We start from the raw sequence: 20,807 nt of genomic DNA, 5'->3' as shown, positions 1-20,807 counted from the left end.
AGTGATTTAGTCAGAAGCCCAGCCGTGGAGATCAAAAGGAGGGCAAGGCTTGTGCAAGTGTGTTTGAGGTTGTGCTAGGCCAGGCAGAAAAAACAGTGACTGCCTTTACTGTCAGAAAATGAATACGGACAGAGCATCGCACTTTTCAGTCTAATGGTGACAAACAGAGGGGCTTTGGATGCCTAGTGAGGGAGAAGAAGAAAGAGTGAGAGAAGCCAGAACTGAAGTCTCTTCAAAGGAGGCTTTTTGCTGAGAAGTGCCAGAGGTCTCACTATCCAATTTGTACAGAGTGAGCAGAGCAAAGCAAACCTCTCTCTCCCTCTTTAACTTTCTCTCACTCTCTCTCAGCGCATGTAAACACACGTTCACCTTAGTTGCTCTTTGACATGGACTAGAATCTCCTCAGAAATAAAAGGTGAAGTCCTATCTAACATGGACTTGTATGAAGCCTCTGCATCAAGTGTCTGGTCACAGAGCACTGTTTTAAATCTTAGTTGGCTGATGTCATGTTTGCGACAGTCCAGCAATAACTGTGTGGGTCAGAGGCAGCTTAGCCACTTACACACACTCCTAGTGACAAGCTTCTTGACAGTTCATGCAAACCTCACAATAAAACAAACAGGAAGTTGACAGCAAAGTAGGATGCCATGCCAACTGTGGGGCTGATATGACAGCGTCTACGGCAAAAAATAGCTATAGTGTTTCTGTAAATAGTCATTTTATTCCATCCCTGACTTAGCCCACTGATGAATCCCACATTGTCCTCTCTCTAGGTGCTCCTTCCTACAGAGAGCCCATTGTCAAGCCTCGACGATTCAAGTATGTATGTATGTGTGTTTGTGTGGCCCACTGGGCTGCAGGCTGCCCCCAGCCCAGCACCCCGGTGACTCAATTAAGGCTGACAGATGGTCCCGACCTGTGCAGGATTCAGAGCATGAGAGGCCCGTTTTGCTGGCACCGTTCTTGCAGATAATAAAAACCCACATTTTCTTCCTAGAATAAATGCCCTAAGCTCAGGAGGCTGAATGGAGTGGGCTGCTGAGAGCTCACAGGCTTGACCTTTCCTGCTGAATCTATTCCCTCCCTGACTGCACCTCTCCACCCAGGCTCAGAGACCAGGTCCTGTGCTAGCCTCCTGTATTTGACATTCAGATGCAACACTTCAATTTTGAGAATAACGATCCTCACCCTTGCTGTGACATTCACACTTTCCTACCTCCTACTGCTCTTTTCCCTGTAAGCAAATGTTTGAAATGACAAGAAACAAAGAGCAGACATATGCTCATGTAAAACTGAGAATTTGCATCTAGAGGGGATCAGAGTTCAAACAGAGAGCTTAAGAAAAAGTGAATCCTCTGATGTATAAATATGCCAGTCGGATCCCTGAGATTTCACAACAACCTGCAACTTCAAATAATTAACAGAACCAGACATAAAAATATCATAGGCTGCGTTTAAAACTCATGAGAGTATTCCGGGCCAATAATTTGATATCCAAATATTTATCTGGTGAATCACTTCAGACGTTGTGTATAACTAATAATGGATGCAATATAAGCACGATTGCATACCAGCATCCTGTGTGTCAGCCAAGAGAATTAATTTAGAGCTCAATTCTCAACATCTCTCATTCACATACCCCGCTGGCTCAGTGGCAAAACAAACTGAACATTTAATTAACAAAACACTGCTTAGACATTCTGTAAACATACTGTAAAACACAAACCATAAATACCCCAGCATATTTTTCTGTTTTGTTAAATGAGTATGCCTGACTAGCGTCTGATGTTTTAGATTTTCCCATGATGAGAATAAATAAATAGTTTAGATCTCAGAGGTTTTTCCTGCTCCTAGTGTCACCTTGTTCTGACTATTGTTTGGAAAAAGCAGTACTGACCTGTCCAGCCGGGGTAGCAGCGGCAGTAGCCACTCACTGGGTCACAGCCATTGGCATGGGTACAGTCACAGCGCTCACGACACTCCAACCCATAGGTGCCATCCTGACGATGTAAAAACACTCATACAAGGGCACAACGAGACACTACAAGTTGTATGGTGCTCCAAAAGGAACAAGAGCCAAAGGATTCATTGCAGTTAGAGGGCGAACTTACAGGGCAGGACTCGTCGCAGTGCTCTCCCCTCCACCCTGGAGAACATGTGCAGGTGCCATCCATAGGGTCACATGCGGCTCCATTGCCGCATAAGCACGTTTGATTACAGCCCAGACCCCATGTGCCACTGGAGCAGAGGATGGAGCAGTCCACTCCCTGCCATCCTGAGGTAAGAGAAAGCAGAGACATATCAACCTTTAGACATTTATATAAACAAAGATTTATGGGTACAGTTACATTGTATTACAGATTATAATTTCAAACATCCAAACAACCAAAATAATGATATAGTACAGTGATTCCCAACCTGGGATTTAAACACTCAACATAAATCTGAGGGGTTGACCGAAGGGACGTGATTTAAGGGATCCGAAAGAAAGAAATAATTTGTATTTAACAAAGTCTTCTTCATCTTTATTTGTAGCCATACAAGGCTCATGCAATGGCATGACCTCTGCCCTTTCCTCATCTGCACCAGCTGGTATCACCTGGGCCTGCTGTTACCAGCCTACAAAAGCTCTGGCTGCAGCTGGCAGTCTCTCTCCCTCACCTTCCCTGTGGACAGCCGTTTAGTCAGGAAGCTTTAGTCCTTTGTTAGTTCTGTCCTTGCACATACACCTGCACACACTCCCTACACTCATGCACATCCTACTCTGCTGATTCTAAATTCACACTCTGTGGATTATTGTTAGTATTATTATTATTTTTATTGTTATATTATTTTATTAAATATTACTATTATAATAACTATTTATGTTATGCTGCTGAAAACAGTGTGTCATGGCCTTACGAGGCAGGCTGTGACATCTGTTAGTCAGTTGGTCAGACTGAAATCTCATTAACTACTGGATGGATTATGATTAAACTTTGTACAGGTCTGGGGACCTACTGACTTTGGTGATACCCTGACTTTTCCCTCGGCGCCACCATGAGGTTGACATTTGTGGCTGTGAGTGAAATGTCTCAAAAACAATTTGTTTGGTTGGTACAAACATTCACGTTTCCCTGAGGACAAAGTATTATAACTTTGGTGAGACCTTAATCTTTCCTCTAGTGCAAGCATCACGTCAAAATGTTTATTCTCCAACACTTTTTGACCAATTACCTGCAAAACTAATGACACTCCCATCAGCCTCAGTTGTAGTTTGCGCTAAGTGTTTATTAGGAAGTGTACGCTGACATGGTAAACAAAGATGTGTTAGTATTTAGCTCCCTGCACCACTATGCATAAGTACAGACCAAGTACAGACACCTAGTCTTGTGTTGTATTTGTATTTTTGGGGGAATTTTTTAATGTGTTTATTAAGTAGTCGAAAGTAGAAAGATGAAAGTAAATGAGGGAGAGAGAGCTTGGGACTAACATGCAACAAATGTCCCCAGCTGGACGTAACCCAGGGATATTGCAGTTCATGGATGGTTCCATTGTCACTTTTAACTGAAATACAGAAAAATGTTCACCTCTTCATGGCCTCTCAAAATCCCTCAGATAAAACAATCTGAGAAGTAAAACTCATTCTTTGATGGAACTGCTCATAACTCACGTCAACATAAGATGAGCGGTCGCAAGTAGATGTTGTCTCAATTTAAAGGATTACAAACCAAAATGTCTGCGACCTACATTTATGAACATAATGTATGACAATGACCACTACCAAATGTCCCCTCAAGAAAATAACTTATTATTGAGATTTTTTTATCTTATAGCCCTCTATCATTCATTTAAAAAAAAAGAACATAGCAAGAAGAGAACAGGTCGTCTGGCATCAGGGCAAACTGGCAGTTATGTGTGACACAGCATGTACAAGTAAACAGCCAATTAGTCTCATATTCGCAAGTACAGAATGCAAGAGAAGTCAGATCATAAGTATGTATGTGGGAAATGTGAGAATCTGTCTCTTCAGCTCATCTACAGTCAGTGGAGCTGTCTAACTCAGTAGTCTGAACCTCCACCACATTCAGTTATACTATACCTTCCCTGCAGACGCAGGAGCCATCGACAGGAGAGCAGGATGCATGATTATGGCAGGAGCAGGTGGACATGCAGCTTGGTCCATACAGACCAGGAGGACACATTGTAGCACAGTCCTCACCCTGTGGTAAAAATGATGCAAAGTCATGAGGCAAGATATCAGCATAGCAATAAATGCTGACTCCTGGCAGCCATAAAATAGGAATAATATAGTCTAAGCAGATGCAGACAGAAAGCACAGCTGTTTTTTTAGACCAATCATTTGTGTATACAGACTGAGGAGAAAAGGAACTGTAAAAGTGAATGGATTTATGATATTGACTGAAGTTCAAGAGGAAGGACCACTCTTGATCACCCCAGGCTTTCGCCTTATAGCTTCCAATTATACAGTCTATATATACACATTCTGACAGCATCTAGTGCCAGCCATGCTTCCCTTTTTGCAGCTCTGTTTCACCCCATTGCTCTACTACTCTTTCATTCTCTCTTGCTCTCTCTCTCCTTTTAGGTTACTCTCACTGGGGGTCTCCCAGAGAAAAAAAAAACCCTTGAGCTCCAATCAAGCTACTATCAAATTTGCCCTTAATACAATCATTTCTGTTCTAAATAAACCTAAGCTGTGGTTCTAGGATGGTGAAAGATGTAGGGATTTTGTAGACATAATGAGAGGGACCACCGAGAGGGATTAATTCCCAGTGTGGAGCAATGGAGTGCTCAAAAGTCTCGTCTACCAAATCAAAGACCAGAGTCCAAGCCTCCATTTTGTCCCTTCGTCCCAAAGGACACAGCTGATGTTCTTTGAGGATCATGTCCTAGTCCTCTAATAAGCGACTCCTACTGGTTGGTTGAGGTGCCCACACAAAAGGTGTACACTGTAAAACCTGCGAGAACCAAACAAATAAATTCCACAGTCAGGTGGATGGACAGGGGAAAACTGCATCCCGAGACATCAGACTGCAGCCAACTCTCAGTCTACTATTAACAAGCACATCGGTGGGGTATCAGCAGCCATGCTGGTGTAGCCTTTAAGTCTCCTACTATTATATTAGAGTGAGCAATCTGGTAAAGAACATGAAGTATTCCTTTCCTGTCCTCTGCAGCCTTCTGTCATTAGAATTTCTCTGCTTTAAAAGCTGAGCACAGCCCACCTCCACGAGACTCGTCCCTCCCTAAAGCCTGAGATCACAGCCAGCGTATGGATCCCCACACCTTCCTTCCCAAACCCTGCCTTGAGTGACAGGTGACACGATGATTTAGAGTTCCAATTAGTGGCCCAGAGGAGTCCTGAGTGGCTCTTGCTTCGCTCACCAGAGCACTGGCGGATTGCTGGCTGCTCACTGCTCTCATTATCATTTTGAACTCAGTTTAAACAGGAGGCAGGAGGAGATGTGCCAGTGGACGCCAGGGGCAGGACACACATCTTAAAACATCTCTCCTCCCTGTACACCACATAAAAGCGGCTGTCTGTGAATGAAATTTTTATCAATCGGTTGCAATAACCTTTGTTCTACTGAAAATGACAGCTTCAAGACTGCTAACAATAGCAGTTCAGTTACAGTTGTTAAGTGCAGAGAGAAGTTCGACCCGCCAGGGGGTGTTGGCAGGGTGAGGGGGTGGGTGTTCAGCCTGTCTTCAGAGCAAAGGCAATTTACTGGTGACTGGACTCATGGATAAAACGTCATGCAGCCACAAATGACCACATGGATTTTGTTGCATCCATGGCTGCGTCAGATTCCACTTGGTTTAACCCTCAAGGTGCAGAGACCAGTGGTTGGTCTGCTCTCAAGAGGGGAAAGGCAGCTCTCTCATTAGTCGACTGATTCATATTCCTTCTGAGCTGTGAAGAATAGAAGTCTGTATGTGGAGAATCATTATTAATACACGGGCTGTCAGTCCATCGCATGAGAGCAGGAGGACCTTACATAACTACACAGTCAATGGAGGCAGCAACCAGACCTAAGCTGCTAAGAAGCAGCCAGGTCATCCCAAGGCACCAAATTCATACCTATTAGTATCTTAATGTAATTGGAGAATATTTTTTTCCAGAAAGCCTCTCGTTGACATGACATTGATCAGCCTGGTACCCACTGAGACTAGATGCAAATGGCACCACTAATTACCAATCAGTCTCACTCCTTAACAGTTCATCTAACTGCTGGATGAGTGACTGCAGTTTAAAATTCATGCAGCAAGACTGAAAATGAACCACTGAACCTTTTGATGAGGCTAGAGAGCCCTGAGAGATGGGAAAATGATTTGTTTTCACCACCTACAAATGCAGACTGGAAGCCATTTCTAATGCATTCATATTTCAAATACCGCAGTGTCAACAGAATCTGTATAAACTGTAGACATAGGGGAGAAATGTTACTATGAGTACATGCTGCAGATTGCAAGGGACAATGCCTGAATAGGTAACATGTAATCACTTTGTCCCAGTCAGAAAGAGCATGTCCAATTACTAGAGCTAAATCAAGCGTGCAGGAGCACAGTCTGCTCCAACACTTTGCTTAGTTTGCCCCCAGATGGGACTCTAGAACAAAGATGCAGCGGGGAGGCTTAGTCCTATCAGCTGCCCCCTGGAGAAATGACTTCACCACCAATCATATCCTCAACTCCATCATTAGCCACATTTTAAAATCCCACTGTGTGATAACAATCATATGCTATGCATATGACAAAAAGTTACACACTCAAGACGATCACAGATCTACCTTTTCAACAAACCATCTGTGGTGTTTGAACAGCAGCAGCTTTGTTAAAAGAAAAAAAAAAAAAAAAAAAAAAAAACGACCGGGAATTGCTCACCCCCTCTCTTTCCCCCTCACACCAATCCTCCATATGAGGTGTGTCTGTTCCCATCTGACTGCCTCCTTTTCTATCCAGCTCCTGCCCTCTAGGTCTGTTTAATGGATCTGGCAGCCCTTCCCAGCAGCCGCCAAAGAGAACAGGTGGAGCAAATTAAGACACAGTCTGCGGCCCCGCTCGGTAGCTCAATTCACCACAGTGGCCCGCTGTAAGACACAGGCAATTTCCACTGAAATGTAATGTTGGCAGAAATGTACCCTCTCGGTCTCTGTTGCTCTGTAACTTCAGATTGCAAGACAAGAAATACAATGAGAAAACTGATTGAAGTTACCCAACTAATTTGACAGTTGTAAAAGGGGACAATATGGCTGCAGAAAAAGGACTAAAACAGAAACATACTGTATATAGGTCAAAGATTCGATTTTCTCCCAATTGGTGTAGGAATATACAGATCCAAACTTGCTCGTAGCTTGTCTTTCTGACAGCATATCAAGCGCATTTGTAAAATACACACAACTTATTATTAATGTCTGCACATTTAGCAAGGAATTTCTTGTGGTGCAATAGAGCCCATCCATAATGAGGCAATAATAAAATATCTCACCTTGCTTCTATCTGCAAAGCCTCTAAAGTAATACTGGGCCCGCGTCCAGGACATTATGTCCACACTGACGCAAACATTTTACCAGGGCCACAAATAACATGAAATATAAATCAGCACTGCAACCTTTTCAAGTGAAGTTCATACTGTAGAAGGATGAAGTCCTTGTGGTATGAGATACCGTTACTGGAATGTCCTTATACTATTATTAGTAGATCTACTGATTCTCCTTAGTTTAACAGAGATTATAGAAAGCAAGGTTACAGAGGCAATTAACCTGTGATAGTTTCAAGAAGAATGTATGTAACCAATAACATAATTACAACATTAATTACAGCAGTGATTAAACTAAAATAGAGTAAACATGTTTAAAGATTTTAAACACAAAGGTGTGGACATTTTAAGGACTGATGGAGTGTATTCATGTGTGTTAAATCCCTTTTTATCATTTTTCTTCTTCTGTTGTTTCCTATGTGGCTCAATACATTGTAAGTTTTCCTCTTTTTCTTCCTTTCTTTACTATGCTTCAGTAAATGTTGGCTGAGTGTTGAATTGTGTATCATAACTGTGCTGCTATTTTTTATGTGTTGAGATTCAGATGTCATGAGAACACATAAAGGTCAAATAAAAATAAAATAAATAACAAAAAACATCTAAAATAACAATAAAGAATCAATATGAAAGCAGCCACTGTATAGCAGTAAAGCAACATGATACTCACCATGAACCCAGGGGCACATATACAGCCACCTGTGACAGGATGGCAGTCAGCTCCATTGGTGCAGCTGCAAGGCAGCATGCATCCCTCTCCATAGTATCCAGGCGGGCAGGTCTCATTACAGTAAAGCCCTGTCCATCCCGCAGAGCAGGTGCATTCACCAGAAAGTGGGTGGCAGCTACAACATAATGAGAAAGAAAGATGCGACAACAGCAGGAAGAAAAACAGTGAGACGAAGTTTCAGTTCTGAGGGTATCAACACTTCATTCCTATGCAGGGTCAAAGTGTGAAGTCTGCGCCAACAGCAATTCATTCATCGATGTGTCTACGTGCTTGTTTCAGATAGATGAGGTGTCCCTTCTCTCCTTCTTTCTGTAATGACTTCTACGGTCGGTGCCCGACTCAAGCCGGAATCAGAGCATTAACATTGCATTAACTATGAATGCGGCTGAGAAATTATGAATGAAGCAAAGGTTGCGATTAAAAGCTAACTGGATGACACGGCTAAGAGGTGTCCAGACTTCAGAATGAGTCCTGGCTTAGAGCTAAGATGAGGCAAAATTGAGTTGGAGTTTATGTCTTTATTCATATGGAGCTATAGGCAGCTTCGCTTCAGGGCTTGGTAAGAGCGAAGCTGTGTGTGGCCTTGCACTGAAGTTTCACTTACCTCACCGTGTTGGTGGTATTACAGGGACAGTACTTGTCACAGATGAGGCCGTACAGGCCTGGGGGACAGAATCTCTCTTGGCAATTAGGTCCTTTAAACCCTGTTTCACACAGACAGGCTCCGTTGATGTGGTGACACTTGGCCCCATTCTGACACTCACACCTCTGGTTACACTGCGGACCAAAGGTGCCCACAGGACAGTCATCCTGACACCTGGGGAAAATTACATCAACTTAAATTGGTTCTCTGATAATGTCGAGTGCATCAAATAAATTAAAGTCAAGACTTGTAACATGAAATTTTATTTTAAAAAAAAGATTAAAGCAACTCTGTAGACAAGATGCACTTAAAAAAATAAAGCTATAACAATTAGTTGATTAATCAATTGATCAATATAAAATGAATCAACAGCAACTGTGATTATTGATTAATTGTTTATATTATTATCATCAAAAAATTATTTCACTGGTTCCAGCTTCTGAAACATGAACATTTGCTTATTTTCTCTGTTTTATATCCTCGTAAATTAAAATTCTTTGGGTGTTAAGCTGTTGGTTGGACAAAACAAGTGTAACCCTGTTTCCCAAAAAGTTGGGACACTGTAAAATGTAAATAAAAACAGAATCTAATGATGTGCAAATCATGTAAACCCATATTCAATTGAAATTAGAACAAAGACAACATATCAAATGTTGAAACTGAGAAATGTTATTGTTTTATGAAATATACATGCTAAATTTGAATTTGATGCCAGCAACACCTTTCAGTTGGGACAGGGGCATGTTTACCACTGTGTTGCATCACCTCTTCTTTTAACAACACTCTGTAAATGTTTGGGAGCTGAGGAGATCAGTTGCTGGAGTTCTGAAAGTGCTGCTCAACAGTTTGGGGTCACCTTGTTGTATTTTTCATTTCATGATGCGTCAAATGTTTTCAATGGCTGACAGGTCTGGATTGCAGGCAGGCCAGTTTAGTGTCCGGACTCTTCTACTATGGATTCATGCTGTTGTAATATGCGCAGAATGTGGTTTGGCATCATCTTGCTGAAATATGCAAGGCCTTCTCTGAAAAAGACGTTGTCTGAATGGCAGCATATGTTGCTCCAAAACCTGTATATACCAGTCAGCATTAATGGAGCCTTCCCAGATGTGCAAGCAACCCAAGCCATGGGCACTAATGCACCCCCATACCATCACGGATGCTGGCTTTTGTACTGTGCACTTATAACAAGCTGGATGGTCCCTCTCCTCTGTAGCCTGGAGGATGAAGGGTCCATGTTTTCCAAAAAGAATTTGAAATTTTAATTTGTCAGACCACAGGACAGTTTTCCATTTCAACTCAGACCATCTTAAGTGAGCTCAGGCCCAAAGAAGTCAGCGACATCCCTGATATGATTTCTTCTTTGCATGGTAGAGTTTCAACCTGCATTTGTGGATGAAGCAATGAACTGTGTTCACAGACAATGGTTTTTGGAAGTGTTCCCAAGCCCATGCAGTGATTTCCACAATAGAATCATGTCTGTTTTTAATGCAGTGCCACCTGAGGACCCGAAGATCACAACCATTTAATATCGGTTTTCGGCCTTGTCCCTTGCGCACAGAGATTTCTCTGGATTCTCTAAATCTTTTAATGATATTATGAACCATAGATGCTGAAATTCCCAAATTCTTTGCAATTTTACATTGAGAAACATTATTCTTAAACTGTTGCACTATTTTCCCACACAGTCTTTCACAGTGGTGAACCTCTCCCCTTCATCATTGCACTGAGACTCTGCCTCTCTGGGAGGCTCTTTTTACAGCCATCATAATCATAATCATAATTAGTTGTTAGATATTCAAACAGGTGTTTTTTGGGGGGGGGGTTTTTGTCATTACAGAACTTTTCTAGTCTTTTGTTGCGTCCTCCCAACTTTTCTGAAACATATTGTTGTCATCAAATTCAAATTGAGAATATATTTTTCATAAAACAACAAAATTTGAGCATTTCACCATTTGATGTGTTGTCTTTGTTCTATTTTCAATTAAATATGAGTTTACATGATTTGCAAATCATCGCATTCTGTTTTTATTTACATTTTATACAGTGTCCCAACCTTTTTGGAAACAGGGCTGTAATTTAAAAACATGACCTTATGGGAAACTGTGATTTGTATTTTCCACTGTTTTTAGACATTTTATAGGACAAGTGTTTAACCATTGAGGTAAATGGCAGAACTGGCTACTTTTATCCTTAGAAAAATATTACACATTTTATATTGTTCAAATATATGATGATGTTTTGAAAAGAGACAAATAATAATTACATTTTTGTAACATATGGCAATCTCACTGCCACCACTATTAATATTGCTGCTACTGCTATTGGCATAGTGTACAACTGAAGTTTAAGGTTGAGAATTTGGATAGACTTTTGAACTAAAAATCTTGGTTACTGTTTCAGAAACGGCTATTGTTGCCCATTTTGACAGAGAAGGTGTATGGATGAGCAGTACTAACTTTAACTGAACATGTAACACATTTTCATGGCGTTGTACAACAAAGGTTTGTGTTAGTATTTGAAAAAAATGACTATTTGATTTTGGAATAAAACTCTTCAGCAGCTACTGTAATATGGTCATCTTACATTATTAATAGTCTTTTTATATTTCATCATTTAAATAATGAATATTTAATTTGAAAACATTTTCATAAATCCAAGGCTGACATGGTCAAATTTGAACAAAGTACATGACAGGGAAGCCCTGAAAGTGGGGAGGCCTTAAAAGCAGCCCCCTGCTGTCAGCAGTCACGACTTCAGTTCCTCTGCAGGAGGTGGACAAGATTTGTCATCGACCACAGAAATTAGAATTGCTGAGGAGTTTCTCCACATGAAGCACTGAAGTAGATCAGAAAATGGATTTTTTCTTCACTTAAATATACTGACTTAACTATACAGTACTGGTGGAGCATCAATCTCAAGAGTCTAACAAAGCTATTACAAATAGCTCAATTACATTACAAAATGGTCGAGTTATGTTTCATGTTTAAATTACCCCAGCTTTAGTTTTATCAGCGGACAATAGTATTATTATACTAGACAGGACAGGGTGGGGGCTAACACAATCTCAGATTATTCCTGGCAGGTTAATTCACCTGCCACTGACAAAACGAATGAGGGCAATTTTGCAAAATAATAAAGTAAAGGAAAGGTCTTGTCGAGGAAGTGTTTCCATCCAAGAGACAATTGCTTTAGCTGAACTAATAAACCCAAGCTGCTCTGGGCTGCTCTGGGCTGCTCTGGCAGGCATGGGGAACTAAAAAGATCTGTGGATTTCAATGAGACCTTAATATAAGCCCATTACTTATAATTAATGAGCAGAATCCAAACCTCATGTAGCCCATGGTGAGATCAATGGACAGGCTGGGATTGGAGGAGGATGAAGGCTAAAGACATGAAGCCTTGCCGGCCAGCATGAAGTACGAGATTAATTAAACATAAACACCCCTATTAAAAGCTTCCAATCCACCTTCAAATGGACTAATGGGCATTTATAAATGCTTATTTCTCTTGGGCTTTAGATTATTCTAGCATTTCCTTTCTTTTTTATAAAAGAACAGCCAGGTTTGTGCCTTATTTGGAAGTCAACAAAGAGAATAGGTCAATGAGTGACTGTTTAATGTGTAACTGTTGAAACAATGAAACAATCCCTTGGCATTAAATACTAATATCAATAAATCATGCCATTGTCTGACCTATTTTTGAAGTAGGAGTACAAAAGTTTGAACAGAGTACTTCACAAAAGCATTTTGTGCCTAATAATTGAGCAACCTGTCTGCCAGGGGTGTCAGCTGCGTACCTGCGTCCACTGAAGCCAGCTGCACACTGACATTGTCCCGTGATGTGGTCGCACAGTCCACCATTACGACAGGAACAGTCTTTACTGCAGTTGATGCCGTACTTGCCAAGAGGGCAGGGCTGGGCACAAACTGAACCCTGAAAAACAGCCAACAAAGAACCATCGCTAATGACTACACCTCAACACGACTGAAGTACCTGAGACTAAACTCTTAATGATTTTTGGACAACTCAGACCTACTGTAATTATTACATTAAAGAAATAACCTAAACTGACAACACAGTTCTACTTTTAAGACTGTTTTCACACATTATCTTCCAAAAGCTCTTATTAAGGAAGAGTTTGTTTTCACATGGGAAATCCAAGGTGCTCATTACAGACCTCTCTCCCTTGGTTGGATTAAAATAGACACCAGCACTAGGTTATCGTAATTGTACTGGTTAACCAATTATCACTGTTTATATCGCAGCGTTGTCCCTCTGAAATCTATTCTAGGTCATTCTGGATTGTTTGGTGTGGAAATCAATGAGCAGGATTTCTTTAAAGCACAATTGTACTCTTGAAAAGATGTGATGAAGTGTCTCAATTTTGTCAGGTATTTAATTCACTAAATTAGCCGAAAACAGACATTCCCATATGGCTAATTTATAAGCAAACCACTAGTCCTTGAGGATGTGCCTAAAATAACACTTTACAATGTTAACTGTGGGTGGTAATGCCTTACTTTTACTTTATGAACTAGGGTTTAAGAAAGTATGGATAACCTTCTCACTAGGGACTTCTTCTTGCAGGAGCAGAGGTCCCACTTTCTCATATATAACTGAACACAGCATCTTGATCCTAAGGTCCATGTTCTCAACGTGTCAGTCTCTGTGTGTCAGTAAAGACTTTTTCCATAAATCTAACAATATTCAGCCCTTTTCTTCTCTCTGGCTTTTCTCCCTCATTTCTCTCCCACCTTTGTTTATGTGACTTACCGTCCACCCGGTGGGGCAGGAACAGTCTCCAGTGATATGGTGGCATGTTCCTCCATTCTGACAGGGGCAACGCTGTTCACACTGAGGCCCGTGACTACCGGAGGGGCAGCGCTCTCCACAGCTGTCACCACATAAGTCAAGAGTCAGATATCTGAGGCACACAACCTGTGTTTGCCTGCAGTTCTTTGCATCAACAAAGAATGCTCAGACAAACAACAAATGGCACATCAACATTTTTTATTAAACACAAAGAAAGTGTCAAAGGAGTAAATGTGTTGCTGGTACTCACAAAGCCCCTGTGTACCCTGGAGCACAGATGCACTCTCCTGTCTCGTGGTTGCAGGTGGCACCATTGAGACACTGGCAGGGTAGTTGGCAGGCCTTGCCATAGTAACCGTACTCACAGGGCTCCTCACAACGCCATCCCTGGTACCCATCAGTGCAGACACAGGCACCTGTGATGGGGTTACACTTTGCCCCATTTTGGCACTGACACCGATTACTGCAATGAGGTCCCCAGTAGTCGCTCTCGCAACCTGCAGGCACAGAGAGAAGTGGCATCAGACAGGGCAGAGGAACAAAACAAAAGGGAATGTGCACCAGCTTTAACCTTCGAAAACATCAGAAATAATATGTCAAATAAAGCAAGAAAGTAATAAAATCCCTCATAAATGAAGTTCTGAATAATACATGTGATAATTCATCATTTACAGTGCTGCATAAGCTTGATGTTCTTGAAATTCATCTTAAGCTTATGCCTATATTAATTATTTTCTATCAATTCAATAAAATCACAGTTTTCAATGTAATTATGTTCTTTGTCTTAACGGATACGGCTCCTGATAATCTGATTCTTGATTTTATAAGTGTTATCTGTGCAGCCGAAGCCTGATACAGCTTAGTTCTCCAAAGAGCTCCATCGTCATCCAAAAACTATTAAAAACACATAAATGAGCCACACTCGATAACCTCATTACCAAGAACACATGGGCACTGTAGTTTATTTTGAGCCAATCTCACGTACACCTTCCTGCTGTTATAGCTAAATACTCAGTGGAGCATCATTAAATACACTAAATTCTCTTGTTTCAGTATTTGCTAAAAGCTGAAATTATTTAGCCGTTTTAAAACATGAAAGCATATATTTATGCCCCAGTTTACATGTTCAGTAGGAATTAATGGGCTTACGGCTGAGTGACAGAGACGATAAGGTACCAAAGTCAAAGAGTATTGACTGACAAACACATTGCAGGTCTTGGTCTTTCATGGGTCTTTCATGGGTCAGAACAACAACTACAACAACAATAATAATAATAATAACAGATATTACCAGCCTTATCTTTTTTAATTAATTTGTTGTCTTCACTCCTGCTTAGGGTCACAGGGTACAGGAGACTATCCAAGCATGCTTTGAGGAAAAAGTGGAGTAACACCCTCCACAGGCTGTTATCCATCACAGAGCTAAGCAACAACATACAGTCACTCACACATTCACAGACAGACACAGGAAGAGCATGCAAACTCCACACAGTACAGATCTGAGCCAGAAATCAAAATCAGACTGTGTGTGACCACTGAGCCTCTGTTTCACACTTCCGAAAAAACTCCTCTAGTATGTGTAAAGCTTATGTAAGACAAATAAAGCCAGCAACACTGCAGTGCAAAATTCATATATCCTGTCAATATGAGCCTTCCAAAACATTAATCAAGCTGTAACCAACCTGTTTGTATCCCAGACAAGTGACCAAAGAAAGCTCCTGGCTGACAAATACACTGCACAGACAGCTTGCAAGCATTTCTGTTGCTCTACAGACAGGTTGCTTAATCAAGTTAACTCTATAAAAATAATCTGACTTTTAGCTGAGTCCCTAATATATCAAAGAGGTCTAAAGAAACAACAAAACCAATCTCAAATAACTGCTCATCTTGTCTCCTTTTTGTGCTGTGTTAGCTCAATAATATCAACAAAATTGTCACATGGTAATTATTGCATATTTTAAAGCTTAAATGATTCTTTCAGTTTTTCATTTTCCTTTTTCAGAAATGGCGATGTTCGGCTAGACAGCTGTATGGATTGCACCTCCTAACATTATCCTTATCTTCCAGGAAGACCGCTGATGCTAAGAGCTGCAAAGTTTTTGTCTACTATTACTGCATGTTATTGCGGGTATCAGTCAATTTTGACCACTAGGGGAAAGAGAAGCATCAAAACGTGCTAACAGCTATACGATCACCACGTTGTCTTCCACTTAGACATTCAACTAAGTGTTAGCAGCAACGGTAGCCTACTATTGAAACATTAGTATTCATTTGTTTTTCTGAACACATGAAGTTCAATATGCACTCCCCTTTTAGTTCTGTTCATCTCTCAGCAAACTTTGTATATTTAGGAACTTAGTTGCTTTCCCATATTCATCAGCTAATGCTAGCTAATGTTGGCTGTCATTTGGCGCTTGATAATTGGCTTTATATGGGTTATGCCGAGCTTGAAGGCTGACAGCTCTTATTTTGTCACTTAAGCTGCAGTCTATTTTCTTCATTTATTTTTGTGTGTGTAAAATGTCAGAAAAAAGTGAAAATGCCCATCACAATGTCCTAGAACCCAAATCCTCAAATTGCTTTGTTTTATCAGATCAAAAGTCCAAAACCCAAACATATTCAGTTTTCTATCAAAAAAAGGCTAAGAACCCTATTAGGGTTTTACACCTGAAAGGCTGGAAACAGTGAATTTTTGGCATTTTTGCTCAAAAACTTGACTTTGATATCAATTGACTAATTAATTAATCTACTAATCATTTTCACTCAGACTAAACTATATGGTAAAGTTGTGTGAATCCTCTGTAGCAGCCTTCACATTACATATAGCCTTACACCATGAGATTCAGAGTTAATATCAATAATATTCATGCAGGTTTAATCTCAATTCCTGGTACTTTCCTTGTTTTAGGATGACTAAAACTCTCCATTACCAGCAAGTAAAATAAAATGATCAAAAGAGTTCTGCTACTAAGAAATTGACGAAGAAATAAAATGTCTCACACTGAGTCTATGTTATGTTGACATACCACAAACATCATAGAGAAAGGTCTTAATAACACCCTGAAATTAATCTGTAAAATGGGACGCAAATGTGCAAGCTGTTCACACCTCTCAGTGACTAGAGGGAAGAGCAAAAGAGGATGCAAAGAGTAAGGATTCAAGGAACGAGAGATTTATCATGTATAACAGTTTGTTACTTGTATGTCTTTTAACACCTTTTTGCAGGTGCAACTTCTGCAGTCAGCTGTCAAAATGGCCAGTGGTAAAAAAAAAAAGGTACTGGAGCCAGTGAAACTTTTTAAACTTCTGTTCATTAATGTTCACTTTTCAAGTTTTTCCAAATCAAATTTTAACTGACTAATTGTAATGAACTTGGAGTAATAGTGCAGGAAGTTTCAATTTGATGGAATAACACCTGGATGAGACAATGTTCATCCTCTGTGACGACTGTGCAAATAACCCAGAGGCGTCATCCATCAGGAACGATGAGCAGCAAAATTTGTCTTCCCAGCTGTATTGTAATATTGGCACACAAGAAAATTGGTTAAGTTATATAACCTAGCTGCTTTACGTGGGTTAATGCAAATAGTTCTGTGACATTACTAAGTGGTACCTAAGGGAATGACGTAAAACAAGCAATTTCCACATTCCTCAAGGGATGGGCTTGTTCAGAAAAACTCAATATGACTGATAAACTGCAAGCAAATAGCTCATCTTTAAGGTTAAAAGAACAACATCTTTTATATGAGGAACGAACACTAAGCTTGGGTTCGAGGCTTTCTTCACTCTCACCAGGGTCTTGTTCTTTTGAGGATCTACTTAAAACAGTGATTGGTATGGCCCTATGTCTCTCCATCATCATCGTCATCATCATCTGCAGCAGCAGCAGCAGCAGCAGCAGCGGCAGCAGCAGCTGTATTGCCTTACATAAAAGCTCAGCTTGAGATCAGACCAGCACAACAACCAGGAAGGCGAATATTCCCCTATTGATTCTCACATCATCGCAGACTCAGTTGTAAATGTAAAGACACTACGCCCTCTCCTTGTATGCTCGCTTTGCCAGAGCTCTCATCAGCCAGAGTGGGAGCTTAATGAACCCTGTTTCATGGTCGGCACTGGAGCCTGTTTTTCCATGTACACAGCTGGAGGATGATCAGCCTTTCCTTGATACAGACAGGTCTGCCCTGAAGGGGGTCCCGAAACACTGGGCTAGTGCAGTATTACTTCTATGGTCAGACAGACTAGAGGCCACATTACAGGGCTCACATTGATTTGATCTAATCTGCTCCTGGGCTCTAGTCTGGCATGAATGAATTCCCTGAAGGTTGAGCTGCTGCCACGCAAACGACCCGGGCACATTAAATCTGAGGTGTGTGCGGGCAGCCCCGGTAATGGATGAGCAGTTTAGCTGCAACTTGGTTTAGCAGTCTATAAGTACACTTCAGAGCTCCCTCAGCACAGCGCAAAAAAACAGGCAGTGCGCTAGAGGCATCATCACCTCTGGTTTCAGCTTCAGACCTTGACCACATTAATACATAGTGCTTTTTATATTCTTACATGTATAACTCAAAATATGATGTCAGTAAAAAAAAACACACAGAGCAGCAGAGAAAAAGAGAAATAAACCAAAATCTATCCAACGCTTAATTTGCAGAGTTTTCTGGTGCTTAGGAGCTCAGCAAATGTTACCATTTGAAGTTTTAAACCTTCTTTAGCTTGCAGTTAGAGGCCTCAGCACATTGAGAGCAAAGCCCATTATCTCGCTGTCTCTCTCCTACACAGAGGTTCTCAAACTTTACCCAGTGGTCTCTCACTTCCAAGCTCTGACAGCATTTAACTGTGATTAAGGAGTCAGAGTTCATGATGAGCTCTGGGCAAAAACAGAGAGAATCAGCACAGGAAAGTAGCATGTAGCATGAAGGCTTCAGTTTCTAGAGAGTACAGCTAAATAGTGTGAGGTGATGAGGACCCTGTGGGTTGTGGTGTGTAGGCAGCGAATCTTACACAAGTCTGAAACTAGAGAATCTGCTGTCCTGCCCATTAACTGGTCTGACCTGGGTCAGTGAGCCTAACAGAGGACACATACACTGGACTCCCAGAGCTCATAACACATAACAGTTAGGATGTGGATAACCTCACACACAGGGAAAGGTCCAGTCCCAAGGTGCTAATCCCCTTGGCTGGAACAAAACAGATCACACTGAGGGGTACCAACAGATAGTAAACTTCTGAAGGTGATGTCCAAAGAATGGGCTGAGTGAGCCATCATGGTGGGGCTGAGCTCTGAAGTGTGTTCAAGAGTCTGCATGATCAGGGGCTGGCTGCAGCGGGATTAAAACCAAACAGCTTTCAGCAGCTGACTGCATTCAGAAGTTCTCCTGAACTTGGCCTCTTCAGCAAAATGTTTGTCACTGTTCTGTATGAGGGGGAGCCTGTGCCACAGAAAGCTGCCATAAGCCTCTCAAAACCAAATTGAAAATGAGGGCCTGAGTCAAGCTCTTTAAACACAGGATATCTCCCTCTCCATTCAAATGGGATTCTGGTTTTATTCTTTATTTATTCAGTTGGACGCAGGGCAAAAGCAAACTTCAATTACAATCACGGCTGGACTCGTATAAATGCTGGTCAGTCGATATGGCTGGTGTAGACAGTTGCTTACTGCTTTGCCAATTCTAACTGGGAAAAACCATATCATTGCTATTGGAATATTTGGCTCGCAGCCTGACTTCTCTCCCCACCGCCTGAGCCACTCACTGTCACATAACTATTATTAACACACACTGTTGACACTTAAGGAATAACTTAACTCAGACAAGACATTAGAAGACAAATGCTCTGGCTCCTGAGAGCCTTTTACTTCTTGCTTACTCTCCAGCAGAGCTTGTGGCGAAGCAAAGCAGCGTGACTCATTGTCTTTGACGAGTCTTCTGCATTGGCTCATGAGAAGAGTGCACCTCTGAATTTCATATTGTCTGATTCACGGTTTGTAGCAGTCACTTTGTTCTTTTTTTTATTCCCTTGACAGATCAGAATTTTCAAATTGCACTTCATGACCAGAATTAATGCCGACAAGTCACTCCTTCAAAATGGCACGAGGAGATGGGCTTTCTTTAGAGATTTCACATGTTAAAATGGTCATTTTTAAAGGAACAATGAAACATTTCTGCCTACAATTTAGCTGACACAAGAGTATGTAATATTCTGCTCTTCAGTCAGTATGAGCTATTTGTTATAGGCATTATTCAATAAAAGAACAACTCAACATTCAGCTATTCATCACAGCTCCCTGACTCAATGACGCAGACTAATAGAGTGAAAAGCAGGCAGGACCGGTACCGGGGTCCAGAGGGAAAGTGATGATTGTTCTGCAAAGTGGTAAATTTGCATTGAGTGACAAATGTCTCTCAGCGTGTTAAACTCGAGGCTGTAAAAGCTGCCATTACCTTACAAGACAGTCCCCACTGTCCCCTCCATGTTCTGCTGACATCTATTACACTGTTATTTATTAGTCCTCAGAAAACCCATACAAGACGAGTAAACAGTTAGATACATTCCTGTGAGCTTGACAAATGAATTTCTAAATATACAGAAAAAACTGCCAATAGTCATGCGGGCAGTTCTGCTGAATTGGAATAACAATGTGCTGCAGCTTTTGCTGTTGGGCGTGTCGTTTGTCCTGCCCTAATTCATCTTAGCCGAGCCACTGTGTGTTCACATTCCCCTGGGGGGAAGAGCAGCACAGGACCAAGCCCACAACACAACAGAGACTCTCTCAACATAGACGGTTCACTGTAATGCACCATATCCTCCCCCTGATACCACCATGCAGTTGGATAAGAAGCAACAAGATTTGACTGTTGCCTATTTAGAACCACAAAAGTAATGAGTGAATAACTTAATTTCTTTAAATCTATGCATTACTGATTAAAAAGTCTGGCCTGGTTGTTTATCCCGTGGAGGATCTGATCATTTGTCCATGTTCTCTTCAGGATGTGAACCTGGATCAATACAAGCCCTGCAGGTGCCAGCCGTCTCCCCTGCAGCGCAGCTCTAACAGGGTTAACAGGGCTGGTGGTTGA

General features: G+C 41.3%; 1 protein-coding gene across 2 annotated transcripts in view; it reads right to left on the bottom strand.

The window, feature by feature from the left end:
- Positions 1 to 20,807, bottom strand: part of megf11 (multiple EGF-like-domains 11) — a 70,437-nt gene that overhangs the window by 11,975 nt on the left and 37,655 nt on the right. For both annotated transcript variants that reach the window (XM_071498116.1, XM_071498125.1), the window contains 8 exons: positions 13,979 to 14,225; positions 13,690 to 13,810; positions 12,713 to 12,849; positions 8,875 to 9,087; positions 8,211 to 8,385; positions 4,082 to 4,202; positions 2,112 to 2,275; positions 1,898 to 2,000 (listed from right to left, as the gene is read on the bottom strand). In XM_071498116.1, the coding sequence (XP_071354217.1) occupies positions 1,898 to 2,000; positions 2,112 to 2,275; positions 4,082 to 4,202; positions 8,211 to 8,385; positions 8,875 to 9,087; positions 12,713 to 12,849; positions 13,690 to 13,810; positions 13,979 to 14,225 (1,281 nt within the window). The remainder of the gene's footprint in view (positions 1 to 1,897; positions 2,001 to 2,111; positions 2,276 to 4,081; positions 4,203 to 8,210; positions 8,386 to 8,874; positions 9,088 to 12,712; positions 12,850 to 13,689; positions 13,811 to 13,978; positions 14,226 to 20,807) is intronic.

Source organism: Trachinotus anak, unplaced genomic scaffold, assembly GCF_046630095.1.
Source record: "Trachinotus anak isolate AG129_WGS33_773 ecotype Australia unplaced genomic scaffold, CSIRO_AGI_Tana_v1 ptg000002l, whole genome shotgun sequence".
In the NCBI taxonomy this organism is placed as follows: domain Eukaryota; kingdom Metazoa; phylum Chordata; class Actinopteri; order Carangiformes; family Carangidae; genus Trachinotus; species Trachinotus anak.
The sequence above is the reverse complement of the archived record's forward strand: the minus strand, read 5'-3'. Positions and strand labels throughout refer to the sequence as shown.